Source organism: Trichoderma atroviride, chromosome 5 (assembly GCF_020647795.1).
Source record: "Trichoderma atroviride chromosome 5, complete sequence".
Classification (NCBI taxonomy): Eukaryota; Fungi; Ascomycota; class Sordariomycetes; order Hypocreales; family Hypocreaceae; genus Trichoderma; species Trichoderma atroviride.
Window position 1 is genome coordinate 3,810,580 of NC_089404.1, and position 17,215 is coordinate 3,827,794.

The 17,215-nt window shown below is 48.3% G+C and overlaps 6 protein-coding genes across 6 annotated transcripts; 3 read left to right on the plus strand and 3 right to left on the minus strand.

Moving 5' to 3' along the window:
• Nucleotides 1-1,674: 1,674 nt before the first annotated feature.
• Nucleotides 1,675-2,950, plus strand: TrAtP1_010503 (uncharacterized protein; the record flags this gene model as incomplete). Its single annotated transcript, XM_014089580.2, has 3 exons — nt 1,675-1,939; nt 2,012-2,354; nt 2,404-2,950. The coding sequence occupies 3 exons, from the start codon at nt 1,675-1,677 to the stop codon at nt 2,948-2,950; spliced, it is 1,155 nt and encodes a 384-aa protein (XP_013945055.1).
• A 202-nt stretch (nt 2,951-3,152) lies between these two features.
• On the minus strand, nt 3,153-4,376 carry TrAtP1_010504 (uncharacterized protein; the record flags this gene model as incomplete). The annotated part of the gene is made up of 1 exon (XM_014089676.2): nt 3,153-4,376. One exon carries the CDS (start codon nt 4,374-4,376, stop codon nt 3,153-3,155), a length of 1,224 nt encoding a protein of 407 aa, XP_013945151.2.
• Nucleotides 4,377-6,309: 1,933 nt separating this feature from the next.
• On the plus strand, nt 6,310-7,964 carry TrAtP1_010505 (uncharacterized protein; the record flags this gene model as incomplete). Its single annotated transcript, XM_014089513.2, has 5 exons — nt 6,310-6,568; nt 6,642-6,748; nt 6,832-7,006; nt 7,062-7,470; nt 7,538-7,964. The coding sequence occupies 5 exons, from the start codon at nt 6,310-6,312 to the stop codon at nt 7,962-7,964; spliced, it is 1,377 nt and encodes a 458-aa protein (XP_013944988.2).
• A 210-nt stretch (nt 7,965-8,174) lies between these two features.
• On the minus strand, nt 8,175-10,390 carry TrAtP1_010506 (uncharacterized protein; the record flags this gene model as incomplete). Its single annotated transcript, XM_014089675.2, has 3 exons — nt 8,175-9,293; nt 9,357-9,821; nt 9,893-10,390. The coding sequence occupies 3 exons, from the start codon at nt 10,388-10,390 to the stop codon at nt 8,175-8,177; spliced, it is 2,082 nt and encodes a 693-aa protein (XP_013945150.2).
• A 2,658-nt stretch (nt 10,391-13,048) lies between these two features.
• TrAtP1_010508 (uncharacterized protein) lies at nt 13,049-16,960 on the minus strand. Its single transcript, XM_066114743.1, has 5 exons — nt 16,626-16,960; nt 16,227-16,565; nt 15,888-16,174; nt 15,606-15,830; nt 13,049-15,546 (listed from the first exon to the last, which is right to left on the minus strand). Exons 1-5 carry the CDS (start codon nt 16,657-16,659, stop codon nt 14,956-14,958), a joined length of 1,476 nt encoding a protein of 491 aa, XP_065970840.1. The 5' UTR covers nt 16,660-16,960; the 3' UTR covers nt 13,049-14,955.
• On the plus strand, nt 13,770-14,666 carry TrAtP1_010507 (uncharacterized protein; the record flags this gene model as incomplete). The annotated part of the gene is made up of 2 exons (XM_014089510.2): nt 13,770-13,945; nt 14,024-14,666. The coding sequence occupies 2 exons, from the start codon at nt 13,770-13,772 to the stop codon at nt 14,664-14,666; spliced, it is 819 nt and encodes a 272-aa protein (XP_013944985.2).
• Nucleotides 16,961-17,215: the final 255 nt, after the last annotated feature.

Below are 17,215 nucleotides of genomic sequence, written 5' to 3' on the forward strand. Positions count from 1 at the left end.
GTTGGACTACGGGCCTTTCCGTGCCTTCTGGCATTTGTGGCTGAGATTGTAACAACAGGGGTTGGTGTAAATATGCGTTCCTGAACACGAGTTTAACAACAGATATAAAATAGTGCGTTTACCTCTATACTTGCGCCATTGAAATGAGTGGAAAAGAGCTTGTAAGTCTCTTGCATGCGCTGAGAGTGCAATCTCTAGAATGACCGGTTGCACCTTCGACCGATATCCGCCACTAAATCTGCCCATCTTTGATTAACGTCATGGCCACAAAGCGATCACACACGCCGATGATAACACAGCCATAGGCTTGCACTCTTTCAATAGACATATTTTCTTACAGACAGGCATTTAACATGCTCACAAATCTGTGCTCTGCAACATATATCAGGATTGGCCGGCCAGGCTTTGATCTTCATATAGATCCTTCACACATCCATTCGGCTACATATTTCATCCGCCTTACGCTTCCCCACTCAGCTCCAGCATCCGCAGTGAATACCAAAATCGGGCACCCAGCAACTTCAAACGCACCATGTTGCGCGTTGACGAAACATTGCGCGTAGATATATTAAACTATATTAAGTTGCAGGGCGCTAAGCTCATCATAACCTGTTTTCAGTGCCAAGAGGTATATTGTCTCCTCAGCTGCCACATTTTCATTGGCTGCAACCCGGAGTGAAAGAGCCGTCTCTGTGGCTAAAGTTGCTAGAGTCTGTCAATTAGTCGTTCCTTTTTACATCAGTACTGGAAGAAGCACATCTCACCGCTTGGCTATTTTTCTCTTGTTCGTTTCATCACAGGTTGGGTGTTTATACTCATTCAGCTCAAGTAACTGTGAAAGTTTCTTCCACGCACTGACCCTGAGACATTTGAGCGAAGCTCGTGCCCGCTGCCTGTCAGTGACTCTCAGCTGCCCGTATGTGCTTAGATAACAAATGCGACTTTACTATACAAGGCAAAAGAAGCATCGATCCCGAATTTAGAGCATGGTGCCTAAAGAAACTAGACCAGAAGCTCCATGGTGTAACACGGGTATGCTTCAATTAGCAGGGTAGAGCGTTCAGCCGCACGTCGCCTGCAGAGATGGACCAGGTTGGCCCACCCAACCATCTCTTCTCGTCACGTAGACTGAAATACGAGCTGCAATATCGCTGAGATGGCAATGAGAAGAGACTCGGAAAATTGAGGTTGAATGTGCTACAAAATCTTGATTCTTCACCCTTGTTTATAAATAAAGGACGTGAGTTGTAGAAATAAGTATTCGTTGTCCATAACTATACGTTGCTTTTGGCAATTTTGTTTGGCTCGAAGCTGTTTTCACTAAGGACAGGCGGGACATGACAATAGACTAAAAAACAAAGGTCGCCTACAAGTTGCAGCTACCTTGTTATGGTATAGCAGGCCAAGAGCAGACAAATAAAGATTAACGAGAAGCATTGGGTATTCCTTCGTCAAATCTTGCACCAATAGCATCCTGGTCCACAACTCTAGCTTCCAAGTCGTTATGCCGGTATATCGTTGGCCATCCGATTGTGCAGTAGCTTGGATAGTTCAAAGCGAGAGAACGGTATTAAATTGAGCAAAGTGCCCAGTTGCTAATGTTGTTTGGGGGGAATCTTTCCTACCCAGCTCTCCGCACTTGACTCTTGCCGATAAGCTTTCGCAACTAATAAAATGCAGTCTGTATTTCTATTGCTCTGGGCTGCCACTCTCTCGAGTGCTAAGCTTTTTGTGAATTATGATGAGAAGCTGGAAGGTCGTCCCAAAGTATACACGGTGGTGAAAGAAGAAGTTGGGCGACTGGATATTCCATCAAAATCGGGCCATACGAACAATGATAGCAAAGTGCCACCTGGCATTGACTTGAAGCCCAGAGAAGCTCTCGACATCTTGCTCGGCAAGCGCCAAACTTGTGCTCAGGGTTACGGATATTGTCCCAGTGAGTGGCCCTCCACATGTTGGCATAAGCATTTCAAAACAAGTCACTAACTGCGAGAATTGCTTATTGCAGGTGCTGGAGGATGCTGCGTCACGAATAGCCTTTGCTGCTCTTATGGGTATTGCCATACTCAAGGATCCGCGTGCTGTCCGACTGGTCCATGTGGCCAAGGCCAGACTTGTTGCGGCGTCAGCCACTGCATGCCCACAGGAGATCAATGCTGTGAAGACGAATCTCATTGCCCTGCAGGCAATAACTGTTATCTTTCTTCACTGTCCAACGGCATTGTTTGTTGCACCGACGCAAAATGCACGGCTCACGTTGATGATGGAAAGACTACTTACGCTCGAACAACCACGACAACGCACACGTATACTACTACGTATTATCAAACCTACTACTGGACGGTAACTTGGTGAGTACTTTGTCTGTACTAGAGAATGCTGTGCTGATAACTCTTATAGGTACTATTGGTATTATTACTGGACGTACTCGATCGACATTCAAGCATCCATCGTGACCTCCACGCGCTCAACCACCCAAACCGTTTTCAGTGTAAAGACGACCGACGCAGGCGCCGCTTCCGAATACTTCAGCGAAAAGTCTAGAACACTGTCTCTTCCTACACCCGCTGCCGCCACCTCTCTCGAGTCTTTGGCTGGGAGCACATCATTCCTATCAACGCCATCGTCGAAAGATCCAAGCCCCAGCCCGAGTTCAAACCCAGGTCCCTCTAGTGAGCCAAGCATAACTGAGATACCCAGTGCTCCTTTGGACCCCATCCCCAGCACAGGCAGGCCTGACGATAACGAAAGTAGCAGCTCAAGCGAGAGTCGTAGCAGCTCGACTACTACTCTCCTTCGAAGTGGTGGTGATGATGGTGGCAGTCCTCCAAAGAATGGAGGCAGTGGGTCTTCGGGCGCAAAGCCGTTATGGGCTGGCTCAGACTGGAAGAGTCTTTGGGTTCTTGCGCTTGGTGTTGGAACTGGGGTGCTGGCCGCAGTTCTTTAATTTGGAAATTACGAGGAGGCCAAATGGGAGAGTATTATGGTAATTTTATGATGATTCAAGTAGATCCAGAATCGATTCACAGGGGGAGTCAAGTACGTCACGAATTTCTACGGTGATGCAGTTGGTTCATTGAGCTTATTTATAATCTAATCAAAGATGTATTCTTGTATCTCAGCACCCACGGTGAATCTTACTGCTTCTGTTATAAATCTGCCTGGATGGCTTGTTCCAAGGCAAGATGTCTCTCCAGAATAGTCTTAACTTTATCCAGAGGCAGTGCATCCACGCGATTGCCCTTGAACCCTGTTAAACTTTCTGCCTTGCAGAGAACGTTGTATATAGCCTCTTCAGTAGAATCGGCGGCAGCTTCGAATAAGGCATTGATAGTTTGGTCATCGACTGTCTCCATTACCAAGGTCCTGGCCTTGAACGGATCAACGTCTCGATGATCAGAGCCCACGGTCTGCACTGGAATCTTATTTGCCGTGCTGAATGCGATGAAAATGTCGCCGCTGGGATTGTGTCCGTAGCCACCAACACGAGACAGGCCGCCTGTGGCGCGCTTAGCCAGGCGTTGGAGTTGAATGGCGCTTAACGGAGCATCTGTGGCGAGGACGATGATGATGCTGCCGTCCTTTTTATCCTTGGCGGCATCATATTCGGCCTGGGCTTTTGCGGCCTCCTTGTTCTTCAACGCTTCCGCAGCGAGGATCCTTCCTACGGGGACACCGGTGATTTTTAGAGGAGGCATCCGGCCGTAGTTGGCCTGTACCAGGGCCGCAACGGTATAGCTCTTCTCATTTCCTTCGCTGTCGAAACCCGGAACCACACGGCTTGAAGTGCCGGTGCCTCCCTTGAAGCCTTGGCACATCATGCCCGTGCCACCGCCAGTGTTGCCCTCTGGAACTGGATCAGAAGATGCTGCGTTGATGCCATCAACGACATGCTGCGGCGTGACAGCAAACTGGGTAAGATCGTTGAGGTGGCCATCAAACGTTTCGCCCACGACGGGCAGGAGAAACCAATCTACACTTCCATCGGCTCCGCTGTACTCTTTAATGGCATGCTGATAGATGCCAGTGTAGCAGTTGCCTACAGCAAAGCTGTTTGTCAAGATGATGGGGCTGTGGAGGAGTCCCGTCTCTTCAATCCAGTGGCTGCCCGTCAGCTCTCCCGAGCCATTGTAGCGGAAGATGCCTGCGTGGCACGCGTTGTGGAACCAATCTTTGCGTGGGAGAATGGTGGTCACTCCCGTGTTGACGGAACCATCAGCGGTGTGGATGGATTTCGTGTGAACGAGCACGCCAGGAACGTCGGTGATGCCGTTCTTGGGTCCCGTTGGCCAGGCTCCGACTTGGATGCCGGGGACGAGATCGCGGAGCCGAACACGACCGGAAGTCGGGCTTGACTGATTCGGCTCGGACATTATTTATGTTTGCCGTTTATCTATTGGCCCTTGCCCAAAACTGAAGAAAATTGCCGTATCTTGCTTCCGACACAGCGGGTATCGGTACGAGATTTGGCCTTGATCCCTAATTGCTCTCTATTCGAGAGTTTGCGGCGCGGAGGGTATCTTGACAACAAGGCCGAGAGCCAATGAATGAGATGGCCGAGCCATCATGTTAAATATACCTGACAAATGAAGGAGCCGATGCAAGTATACCGAAATAAGATGGATGATGGTAGTGAGGAGGAGGAGGAAGAGGAGAAGAATCCATTATTAATGACTCACGCCGGCGAGTATTAGTCATAAGCATAAACTTGGCGACGGATCAGATAACTCTAGATTGCACTAGAATGGACACGAGAGAGAAGCAGCCTAACAAGGCCATAAATATGCTGGATGTTAGAGTTGGGTTCATCCTTTGCCTTATTGAAGTGAATGCTCCGAAAGCTGAGGCTTGGCTTTGATCCCTTTTCAGCCCCCAAAATCAGATACCGTTATGCTCATTGGCTATTGGTTTCGGTGTTGCCAGCTACAAGTCAAGGTTATGACATGAGTGATTCTATCTAACATCTCGTCACTGCTGTTTCTCTGAAGATTGGTGATAGATTTCTACACGTATCGCACCATCTGTGATGTTTATCCATCCATTCTGCTTTTGTCAGCGAGTTTAGTCGCAGTAGCCCTCAAGAGTCTAGTTGGTTTCGAGAGTATGCGGGGTAGCTCTGTTTCAATTGCCGCGTGTGGTGTGGAAACAATATCGTCATCCGGCGACGGCTTCTAGTGACTCTTTTTCTGCAACACCACCATTTAACAGTGTGATTGTTGTTCATCTAGATTTTCCGCCGATGTAAAGCTACCGAGCTCTGTTGTGGTATACAGTGTGCAGATGTAAGATGGTGGAGATACAATTGGCAAAAGCCAGTAAGTGTCTGCATTGGTATCTGTGCGCCTGAATAGACCGATTACTTCTGCATACTGGAATTCATATGCTCTTTCATTTATGCTGAGGCGCTGCTTCTTGTTTATCATGCTCTATCCTCATTAGGTTGCTTCTGAATTGATTGCCGAGTCTCTCATCTACAAGTATGCTCCCCTCCTTTTTTGATGACCGCTGGCGGTGTCAACTTTTTTTGCGGTTCCGGGCTTTAATACCGGCAATTATTACCTCTTTGGCTGGGTAAATTACGTTACAAAAAGCCCAGGCGGTACAAAACCATTGTAAGAATCATTGCAATGTTTATCTAGCGTTGCGCCATTGTTCGTTAGCCATCTCCACCCATCAGCACTCTGTTCAGAAATTTCCTTGTTTGCCACAGGGCGTTATGTGGTCTCGTCTCGTATTGATCGCCTAATTCGCTTGCGCTGTTCTGGAGAGGGGAAAAAGCAGCTCATGCAGCGGGTGGACTTGTGAGTTCTCGGCTTATGAAGCAACACTAGGTATCCATTTTAACAAAAGTTTTAACCAAAAGTACAATAATGGAAGTCAGATAAGTAAGAGTGACGAAAATCGTTGTCCCAGAATGGCTTGCTTGACCATGTGGCTTGCCGCTGGGGGCCAATCCTGGGCACTGGCTCGTCTCGGTCTCGGTCGACACATGGGCCGGCCCTCCTGAAATTCTCGGCCCTTAACGCTTGTGGTTTATTCAGCTCTACGGCCTTATTATTCATCTGCCGTTGGAATAGAACTGGATAACGGTCGACTTAGCGTAGGCTATCTCAACGATAGAATTCTTACACCTTTATATACACTATGCGTACACCGTAAAGCAGCTCAAGTTCAGATCAGCAATCTTCGTTTAGCCTCGAACTGTGCCCGGTAGCCGAAACGCCTTTTCGACGGCTATCCGCTGCAGATCGGTTAACTCGCTAAACCTTTCGTTGTCCCGACTTGCCATACACTTTCGCGACCGCCATGTTTTCAGGCTCAAATTCTAGCGACACCGTGATGGAAGACGGCGGTCACAATGAGCAGCACATCATTGCTGCTGAAAAAGATGGGAACAGAGACTCTGGTTACGAAGAGCCTGTTTACTCGAAGGAGGAGGAAGCTGGATATCAGGCTCCGGCTCAAGCACCACTCGGCAACGCTCCTCCAGATGGTGGTCTGCGGGCATGGCTCGTCGTTGCAGGAGCATGGTGCACTTCGTTTTGCAGCTTTGGGTGGATTAATAGTATGTTTCCTTTCACATATGGTACTGATGAGCTTAGGATGGCTGAATGAGCTAACCCATCGACAAAAATCAGGTGTTGGAGCGTTCCAGGACTACTACGAAACTACGATTCTGAAAGACTATTCGGCCAGTACCGTCTCCTGGATCCCATCTTTGCAGATTTTCTTCATGATGTTCTTGGTAAGTCAATTGATGCCATGGATACCACGGTGCTTGTTACCAGCTTGAGTTATGCCCCTAGCTAACGTCGATTGCCTGTTTAGGGACCCTTCGTCGGCCTTATATACGACAAATATGGCCCTCGCTACCTCATCATTGGCGGAACCTTTTTGCATGTCTTTGGCCTGATGATGACATCCATTTCTACCCAGTACTACCAAATTCTCCTTTCCCAGGGAGTCTGCAGCGCCATCGGTGTTTCTGCCATCTTCCAGCCAGGTAAGTCGGCCGCATATGTTTCGCCCATGCGTTCAAATCTAATCAATGAATACAGCGCTTAACAGTATCGCTACCTGGTTCACTACGAAACGCGGTGCCGCCTACGGACTTTTGGCGACTGGATCAAGTTTAGGAGGCGTTGTTTTCCCCATCATGGTCACTCGATTGATCAAAGAAGTTGGCTTTCCCTGGGCAATGCGAATATGTGCCTTCCTGATCCTCGGCCTCCTCATAATCGCCATCTTGACGGTTGATGCGTTCAACCCACCAAAGTTCCAGCCAATCACCTTGAGGAGAATGGTGGCTCCTTTCACCGAATTTCAGTTTGCCTGTGTTTGCGTGGGGTTACTGCTATTTACTTTTGGGCTTTATGTCCCAATCAACTTTGTCTCGGTCGAGGCTGCTGCGGGCGGAGTAGACCCCAACTTGGTGTTATACATGGTTCCTATTCTGAACGCCGGAAGGTATGATGGTCTTGAAAGTTGATTCTCTTTGTGTATCTGCGTGTTTTGCTAACCATGATCTTTCCAGTTTATTCGGCCGCATATTCTCTGGCTTTGCTGGTGACAAGTTTGGCCGCTACAACGTCTTCGTTACTGTCTGTTACCTAGCCAGTATCTTCGTTTTGGCCCTTTGGATTCCTGCAGCTACAACTGCCGCGAGAATTGCCTTTGCTGCCATCTTTGGATTCTTCTCTGGAGCATACGTCGCCTTGATCGCTGCGCTCGTGGTTCAGATATCGCCCGCGACTGAAATGGGCTTCCGGATGGGCCTCTCATTTTTCGTTTTGTCTTTTGGAGGCCTGACGACAAATCCCATCTCTGGCGCCATTCTTGAGGGCCCATTGGGATGGCTTGGACCAAAGATTTTCTCTGGTGTTTTTTGCTTAGTCGGAACGACCTTTGTGTTTGCTGCGAGAATCAAGCAGACGGGATGGAAGCTGAACGCAGTCTTTTAAAATCACATGAGATTTGAGCAAAAAGTATAGAAAATTGCATGTTGCATCATATGCGGATAGATATAGATGTTTGATTTGATAATGCACACTGCATAAATGCCAGGCCATTAGAGGTCTGCCAAATATACATATAATTAATATCTAATATTAAGAACCATCTAGATGCAACGTGACAGGGTATATACAGCGCATACATGGAAATGTACTGCATTAAAAATAACTGGAGAAGTCGTACAGATCCACGTGTAAATCTTCAACCAGCGTATTCCAGTCCGGAAGGTTGTTCTGCATGAGGCTGTTCCAATCCACGTTTTCTCCATCGAAACGACGGACGTCCATTACTGCCTCTGGGAGAGAATTCTCCATATCTTCTTCATCAGGAGTTTCATCGACTCCTTCTGGTGTAGAACCCGGTGTGTCACTGCCACTCATCAACGACTGCCGTATCATCTCAGCTTTCTTGCGCATTCTCTTCAAGATGATGGCCTTCAACGCAGGGCTGGTAACTGCCATGGACATTCTCGCTTCCTCCAGCTCAAATTGCTTTGCGACTATAACCCACGCCCGCTCAACACTAGGACCGCTCGGTGAGACGCAGAGATGCCATAAAACATAGAGCAGCATGTGGTACTGTGGATGGCCGTGCATGCACCATCTATATGGCCGCAAAAGCTCATCTCCCCATAGCTCGAGGTGAATCTCAAGGCATCGCAGGGCAGACAAAAGATTTGCCTCCGTGGCAAAAGTGTTTCGCTTGTCGGGATTCTCCAAATTTGCGAGTTGCTGCCGCGTGACAAAGTCTATCTTGTGTACCATGGCCAAAGCCGTTTTCATGGCCATTCTCTGTATAGGAATCACGGGATTGCACGGCTTGATATATTGTTCGACGCGAGACCTTAGTTGGCTGAACAGGTTGCTCCTGATTACTTCTTTGGGCGTCGGCCCTGATGGTGTCATTGACAGGTTGGCCATGGTCTGTAATGTCTGGGCCACTTCCATGCATGTCAACGGAAGACTCATCTTGGTCCATCCGCTGTGAGGAGGTGGCAGCTCTTTCATGTCCGGGCGAAGCTCGTTGTCGTCAATGTTGAGTGGCATTTTGGTGTCATATCCTGGAACGGTCGACCAGGAGCTGATACCGTGATCTTCAGCAGCCCTCCCGTCCCTTGCCAGGAAGTGCCACCACAACCGCCTGCGGACTTCGGACTCGAACGGCGAGATTCCCAGCTTGCTTCCATCTCTGTGAAGGCCGATGGAATGCGCCATTCTTACGGCAAGGCCGCTCAGAATCCAGATGCCCCTACCGTGATAATGAGCTCGGATGGACGCCTAATTTAACGGATTAGCAACTACGTTTCAAGAATAACAATGGCCGAGATGGAGAGGGCATACCAGATATATAGCCAATGCTTGAAGCAGTACAACTGTTGGATTCTCCAACATATCCACCGCCGCTAAATACATCTGGAAGTCTTGTTTGAATGTCCGTAGCGCAGTCGTTTTGTCAACGCCAAGTATATACTGAGCTTCATCTGGCTCCATTGTCAATGTAGCAGCAAAATACACGGCTGAGACAAGGGCTAGAGTGTCTTTTGATACGGCATCTGGTTGGTGGATGGCCGTGAAAACAGTCACTTCATCTGTAGGGATATGCAAGACTTTAATGGTGGCGTCAACATTCTGGACAAATAAATGCCATAGCTGTGTAGCATGTAATCGGGATAGACGCCATCCCTTTTCTTTTTCCTCAAAGACAGTAGGACCAGAGAGTAAGCCTAAGAGGCTGAATGGCGAGTCAGGATCTGGTTTCTTTATTTCACAGCACGGTGAATGTAACAGTGAGGATTTATCTTGGTCCTTTAGTTACATCATATTAGCTTCATAATGTATATAAAAGGATTCCTCGCAGAGGTTGACTAATAGCTTACCTCCTCGATGACCCTAGATATAAGAAGCTCATTGAAATATTGGCTTGAGGTACCATTTCTGATCAGGACCTCCTCTGACGGAAGTTCCTGAGACTCCTGGGGAGATTCATGAGGGCTCACGGGTAGATTCGGTACAAAAGATAATTGTGCAGATGGCGGCAATGGCCTTCTTGCCGCTCCGCTTTGGTCGATGGACGCCGCTACGATTGTCTTCTCAAGATCTGATATCCTCGACGCAACATCTGCAATGGTAGCCTTCCTAACTCGTCGAACAGGCCGGTCTGACGACGGATAAGTGCACGTGAGACGAGCCCTCACGCATGCCAAGCACGGCGTCTGTCTGTCGCATCGGATCTTCCTCCGGTGGCAGAGAACGCAGGACCTGTCCGGCCTTCGGCGGGGATTCGGCGATGGCGGCGTGAGATCACGGTCCGTGGCAACGGGAGTTATTAGAGGGTCAATACTGGCTGGCCGGCTGGGATCATGCGGAGGAGACATGTCTCAAGGAGCCTCTGAGTTGAGCCCAACCCAAACTGCAGTGAATGGAATGCTTCTACAACAGCCAATATTTCGGTTCAGTGAGCAAAAGAGTCCCCGACCGAACTGACTGAGCCTGGGATAATCAACGACTTTGTCTTGCAGCAACCGGTTCGGCTTTTGCATAAGCACCGAGGCCGAGAGGTCGCACTTTTACCTCATTGAGCTAAAGCGGGAGCACCGACGAATACATTAGTAATTACTCTGTAGCACGCAACTTGGTACGGCAGCTTTTAAGGGCATTGTAACCAATAAAGGCTTAGCAACAGGATCAACAAGATCCAAGCTGAGAGCAAGCTTTACACGCGGGAAGTTGAATGCGATCAATTATGAGACGGACATTGCTTCATCACAACCCCGTGCCATGTGCAATACCTCGGAATCCGAAGTGGCAGAAACGGATCTCCACTCGATTACTGATGTGGCGTGAATAAGCCGGCCCAGGGCCTGCTGAAGGGCTTCCCTGTGCGTTGGCTGTGGCATGGCTGCTTCTATACCACTTGGAGAGAGCGATCGACTTTTCAGTGATAGAGTGTGCCTATCCCAGTCATTTTGTAGCAGCAAGCCGTTGCTCCCCTAATGAGAATAATAATTAGTTTAATAGAACTGGTGACGATTCAAGGCTCAAGGGCATTACCTAGTACCTGGCCCTATTCTTCATCTTGTCCTGTACAAAGAGTTGGCTTGTGAAGCCACTCACTCTGTGACAATTTCCATGCGTGTGCATAACCAGAGCCTAGGTCAAATGTTGGCAACTATAGCCACAAAGTATTACCTCAGTGAAGCAGCGCCCAAAAGGCCATCAACTTCATTTGGGGCATGCTGTCCATTTTATTCCTCTGCCGGCATGGTACAGAGCGTTTCGGCAGCAACCCGAAACTACCGAGCGCCCGACTCTTTCTCGGATTCGGCTGCAACCACCTCGCCTATAGCTCTGTGCGCTACGTGAAATTACCTCGGAACTTGGAAAATGACTCGAATTCGTGCTTCTCGCCTCGAAATAGTCTCGAAATAGCGTCTTTATGGATCGATTACAGCATGATTATTTTGTTAAACAGAGTCCGTTCAGGAAAAGATCCCCAGTTATCGATATAAAATGGGCAGCCGATGTGGGTATCACTCGGCAAGCTATTCGGCAGTAGTGGTCTCGAACAAAAATATATGAAGCTTAAGATAAGGTTGCGAATCATTCGGATAGAAATATATATATATATATTTACATCAAATGGAACGATATTTATTGGCTTTCTATTGAGGGATTAGAACAAGCTCACCATCGTTGCATTGAGCGGAAAAAGTGAATGACTTTCGTATGCCTCGTCAGCAAGAGCACTACCTGTAAGAAACCACTGACTTTGTAGCCTGTCGAATAAATTAACAAGTGAGGAGATTGTTTCTTCGGTTAATCTAGAAGAATGCCGCGGCCCTCTATCATGCCACAAATCATCTAAATCAGCCGATACTATATTGCTCGTACGTTACTCGTCGGCTACCAAGAAGGAACTGCGGTGGATGTGCTTTACAACTTGTAGCGATATCCCAGCTATATGCAATCAACTGACTCAATGGAAGTTGGGAAATGTTTACACTTTATCCCGGTTGATGGCTACTCTCCAGGCCTTTGCGCGCTGCAAGAAAGCCGGATAAAAGACACGAGTCTCTTGTAGATTTGCATTGTTTTAAAGCGTTGTAGATTATAAAGCTCCACCTTAATACTTTGTTATTCACGCTGTTAATTGTGACTTTTGGTATGACAGCTCAGCCCATTTGGCAATCATCTCAGTGGGCTGCAACTGTAGATATCAGCCAAACTTTCCAATATTTAGCTTATATGTATGAAGGGTGTTGTTTGAGCTATGCGTCAATACTCAAGGAGTGTTAAATGGTTCCTATGCTCTGGTGAAAGGCATCTCATCTCCCTCTGCATCAATAGACGATTAGAATTTTGCAATTGGCTGCTTTCTCCTTTTTAATGTTAAAAGGAAACCCAAAGTATCGATTTGCACACAATACTGGTTGCCAATACTCATAGCGTCGTTTCTGATTAAACACTTTGTGAATTACACAATATGAGGCATGACACTAGCTCTGTCTTAGATTAGTTTACTTTAAAGATTTTCCGCCTTTCGTAGTTTGAGTCTGTAAACCGCAATGAGATGTTGGTTTGTATCCATGTATCATTTCGGTCGAGGTAGTTTCGCCGATACGACTCTCGAACTAGCTCACTATCTATTCATTGCTCTACAAATGTATCAATCCACGTGTCCCTAGTTTAATCGTTATTTTTCCGGCATATTAGCTTTGCGCTGCCGTCTTCCACCCATTCATTGTAGGTAACTGTCGGTTCCGGGTAAGCTATGAGCAAAAAAATGGGCAATCATATCCTAGAACATGACCATCTTGCTGCTCTCGCACAGCCGAATAATTTGGCCTTTAAAAAAAATCTTATTGGCAGAAAGATATTATTGTAAGGAATTTTTTCCGCGCAGAAATAATACCCCGTGTTTAATGGTTAGTGAAAAACAGCTAGTTTGGAACTCTGCGGTACCACAGTCCGATACGCAGGGAGAATAAAGAAGGCATGGTATCACTTGAGTTTAATTTATCCGTCAGACAATTTTACTTATAATAGAGTTGACACATTCATATTGTGGATAATCCAAGCGTTGTTAATTTGTGCACAAGCTTACTTGATATCTCAAAGACTCGGAATGAGTAATCTGGTCCATGCTGCCAACATCTCCATCACAGACGTGGGTCGACGGCAGAAAATAGGCCCAGCTCCTTCGAACAGCCAGATTTTCTAGAACAACGGAACCTGGCAAGATGGCATCGGCGGGGGTCAACATGCATTCACATGCCTCTTAGCGAACTACTGCAGGTGGTCCGTGGTGGCGCAAAACTCAAGCATCGCAAACTCTTGCCTCGCTCGAATCAGTGCATCGCAACGGCCCCCGATCTGGTTTAGTGTACCGTCTGAACCCGTCGATCTACTTCCGACTTGCATCTCGGATCGGGCTGCCGAGAAGATCGATGCAAATGTCTGCGGCAGGCAATAGTCTGCGATGTCGGTAGGCGAGATGATTGGTGGGCTGGCATCAGCTGCGGTATCAATCAGCCGTGATCCTGTCGCCAACGTGTGATTCCAGGCATCATGGACGGATGCTGGCCACGGAAGAAACAGCTTGCGATGATGAAAGGGCTCGAAAGGAGCAGTTGAGGATTATAAGAATGGGACAGAAGCCCAAGAATCATTGCGTTTTTTGTCATCAGTTTGAAGAGACAGCCATTGCAAAGCTTCTAAGAAGAGACCGTTTCTAGGCCAGAGCTATACGAAAATATGGATACCGCAGCCAGAGACGAGAAAACCATCAGAGTCGGCGCCGTTCAGGCTGAGCCTGTCTGGTTCGATCTCGACGGATGCGTTGACAAGACCATTCAGCTCATCAACCAAGCTGCTGCCGATGGCGTCCAAGTCCTTGGCTTCCCCGAGGCGTGGATTCCAGGTTACCCATGGTAAATCGCCTGAGCATAGATGACCTTCTCCTGTCTAATGACTCCATCTGCTAACACTGCGAGTTGTCTGGAACGTAGGCAGATGCGAGTCACTGCGCCAACCATGCAGTCGATGTGGGTTCCTCAATATCAGGCAAACTCCATGGCCAGAGACTCGCCTCAGATGAAGCGCATTCAGGCGGCCGTCAAAAAGGCCGGCATGTTCATCGTGCTTGGCTACAGCGAGCGCGACGGAGCCAGCATTTACCTCGCACAGGCTTTTATCTCGCCTGACGGGGAGATTGTCCTCAATCGTCGCAAGATCAAGCCTACTCACGCAGAGCGGACTATATGGGGCGAGGGTCAAGCCGAATCCCTGAAAACTGTTGTAGACTCGCCGTTTGGTAAGATTGGCGGTCTCAACTGCTGGGAGCATCTGCAGCCTTTGCTGCGCTATTACGAATACACGCAAGGTGTCCAAATTCATGTCTCGAGTTGGCCATCCATGTTCGTGATGCCAGATGCTGAAAAGATTGCCTGGCCCTACCATGATACTGGTGAGGCAGACCAGCGCATCAGCCAGAACATGGCCATGGAGGGGCAAGCTTTTGTCATCTGTTCATCGCAGATTTTAACAGAAGAGGGCTTGGCAAAGAATAGCTTGTTGGCAGGAAATCCCGTCACCAAAGTGGTATGTCAAAACTTGAGGTGGTCCGTTTTATATACAAACGACGTACGCTGACAATAACTAGCCTGGCGGCGGCTTCTCTCAAATCTTCGGCCCCGACGGAAGGGCACTGTGCGAACCGATCGGCGATGGCGAAGAGGCAATCCTCAAGGCCGATATATCTCTAAGCGATATCACCAAAGCTAAAATATCCATCGACGTTGTTGGCCATTCTGCTCGGCCAGATATGCTCAGCCTCTTGGTCAATCTAAAGGCGGGCAAACTCGTGACGACGATGGATATGTAGACAAGGAATCGACTTGGTCGGACGGTGTGATTAGAGTAGTAAAATTAAGTATCTGTATTAAATAAACCAAGGTACCGCTGTTTCGTAATTGACAAATTCCCACCATTTCATGCGATTCGTGTACGTAGAGTCGGCCTGTAGATCATAGTGCTTCCAACAGGTCTCGATAAGATTGCGCATCACCCGGATGTTGCCAATGTTTCTCACATTATTCATCAAATCCAGGATCCGTAGAATTCTGATGCGCTGTTCATCTGTGTGGCACTCGCAAGCCGCCATGAATATTGGCCACGGGCTTGTGGCCACCCCCAGGCGTTCTAAGATATCGAACGCCTCTTCCAAATAAGTTGTTTTCTGGTCTTCGTCCCCGGGCAGAGGGACAACATGAACGAGATACAGCAGAGTCGCTATGCGGTAAAGTTCTGCGGTAGCCAAGATGCGTGTGCGCCGTGCGGGAGCCTCGCCGGTGTCTCCCGCAGGATCGAGTCTTTGGACAATATTGTGTAGCGTGTGCTCCAGTTCGAATCGTTGCTGGATCAGCTTGGGGGACATTGGTTCGATTTCCTTTGTCATGATGCCTATGCGAAGCTTGTTCACTCTGTGAATAATGGCAATCACCTCCAACGAGCATCCCAAAGCTCCAAGAATCTGCAACGACTTGGATTAGCTCGATGTAGATTTATAAAAAAGTAGTGTCAAAGACTGACCAAAGTCGCATCACAGTTGGAAGATCCCAGCAGGAAAAGAATATCAAGGCAATTGTTGGCTTGTCGAAGTGGCTGGCTGAAGCAGGCTAATACTTCATGATACAAGAACCAGGTGAAGAGAAAGTCGGCTTTGATGTGTCTCCGGTGCTCCGGGTATAGCCCTTCCAACATGTATTTCGCTCCATCGAGGTGCGTCGTCCAGTTACCGTCGGTCTCATCAAAAACCTAACATATCCAGTTAGTGTCAACAGGCCAGGAGCCTATCCTTCCTTCTTCACTTACACTGTAGATACACAGCATCATAGATGCAGCAAACTGCGTCTCGTTTAGATCGATTGATTTCGTTTCACTCCCCGGAGTTAAGGAGGCGGACAGATAGCGGACAGCGTTTGTCTTATACGTCAACGCAGATTCGGCACCACTGTGATGGAAAGCAGAAACGGCCATCATGGAGTTCCACAGGGCTTTCGTGGCACTATCTCCCCGAGATAACACCATTTGGACAAGATCGGTTCGGAAGCCATTCTGAACTTGCGTGGTCGATATCATGGGGGCAATAACGCGCTCATCTGGTTCATGTCAGTTCATCGCTCTATCAAGCATGTTGTTTAACGCTCTTACAGTATGACATAAACATGGCATCTTGGCCAATCATCGAGGGATAGAGATTGAGAGCTCGGCCGGGCTTCGTGATGGGTCTCGTAACCAGCGCATTATAAGAGCTAGGATTCAGTGACGACGCCACATCGTGGTTTGTAACATTTAAGAAATGCAGTCCGTAAGTATCAGACAGCTCCAGCGGGTTCTCAGGCGGTGTATAGACTACAAAGCCGCTGTCCTTGCGCCTGCCATCATGGCGATCCGGCCAAAGCAGACGAACACCATAGCCCAAGCATCGTCTGCCGGTGCGAGTGCAGTTGTGGCACACTGGCAGACCCCTGTCGCACCCTATTTTCCGCTCTTTGCCGCTGTCAGTAACTCGCACGGACGCGCCAAAGTCCCACAAGCCGAAAAACTCACGTTTACATGTCCAGCAGCCTTGTTTGGCCTTCATATCTTCTAGGCCAAAGCCAGACGACCTTGCCCAGAACTGGATGTCTTTTGCATTGTAGCTCACCTAGTGGATAGGCGAGTGATTCTCAAACTACATAGCAGCAGAGAGAGTTGCAACCGTACGAAGAAATAGTGGCACGAGTCGCAATCTGACTACATCCGCCGGCCTCCGCTTTCAGGAGCTGAAACGAGCCAAGGGCTATCAATATTCCGATCCCCGAAACTCGTAACGGCTAGTCTAAGCCCCGTTGCTCTTCAGGCCTCTGATCCTTTGGCTGCAACATGGCAGACGTGCCTTGCAGGGGCATTCCTGATCCTAGCAGTATGTGGTACAGTAGTATACGAATTTTATATACATATATGGACTGCTACATATTCAACTCCTATCTTGTACTTGGCTATTTGTGCCAAGCGCCAGGTTAGGCCTCTGGCGAGTAATCTCCACCTACTTTGATGGACGGGCAATCGTAAGCCCATAATGGCCGGGGTGCCGTTTTTTTGGTAAACACGTTATGTACGCTCAATAATAAAGATGACAAAAGCTCGCTTAGTAATGT

Bases quoted from the DNA above. Each gene is read 5' to 3' on its own strand.
- TrAtP1_010508 (XM_066114743.1), bottom strand. From the start codon at position 16,659: ATGAAGGCCAAACAAGGCTGCTGGACATGTAAAC. The intron at 16,175-16,226 runs GTAAGAGCGTTA...GACATGAACCAG, and splicing joins TGCCATGTTTATGTCATACT to ATGAGCGCGTTATTGCCCCC. The intron at 15,831-15,887 runs GTAAGTGAAGAA...TGGATATGTTAG, and splicing joins TGATGCTGTGTATCTACAGT to GTTTTTGATGAGACCGACGG.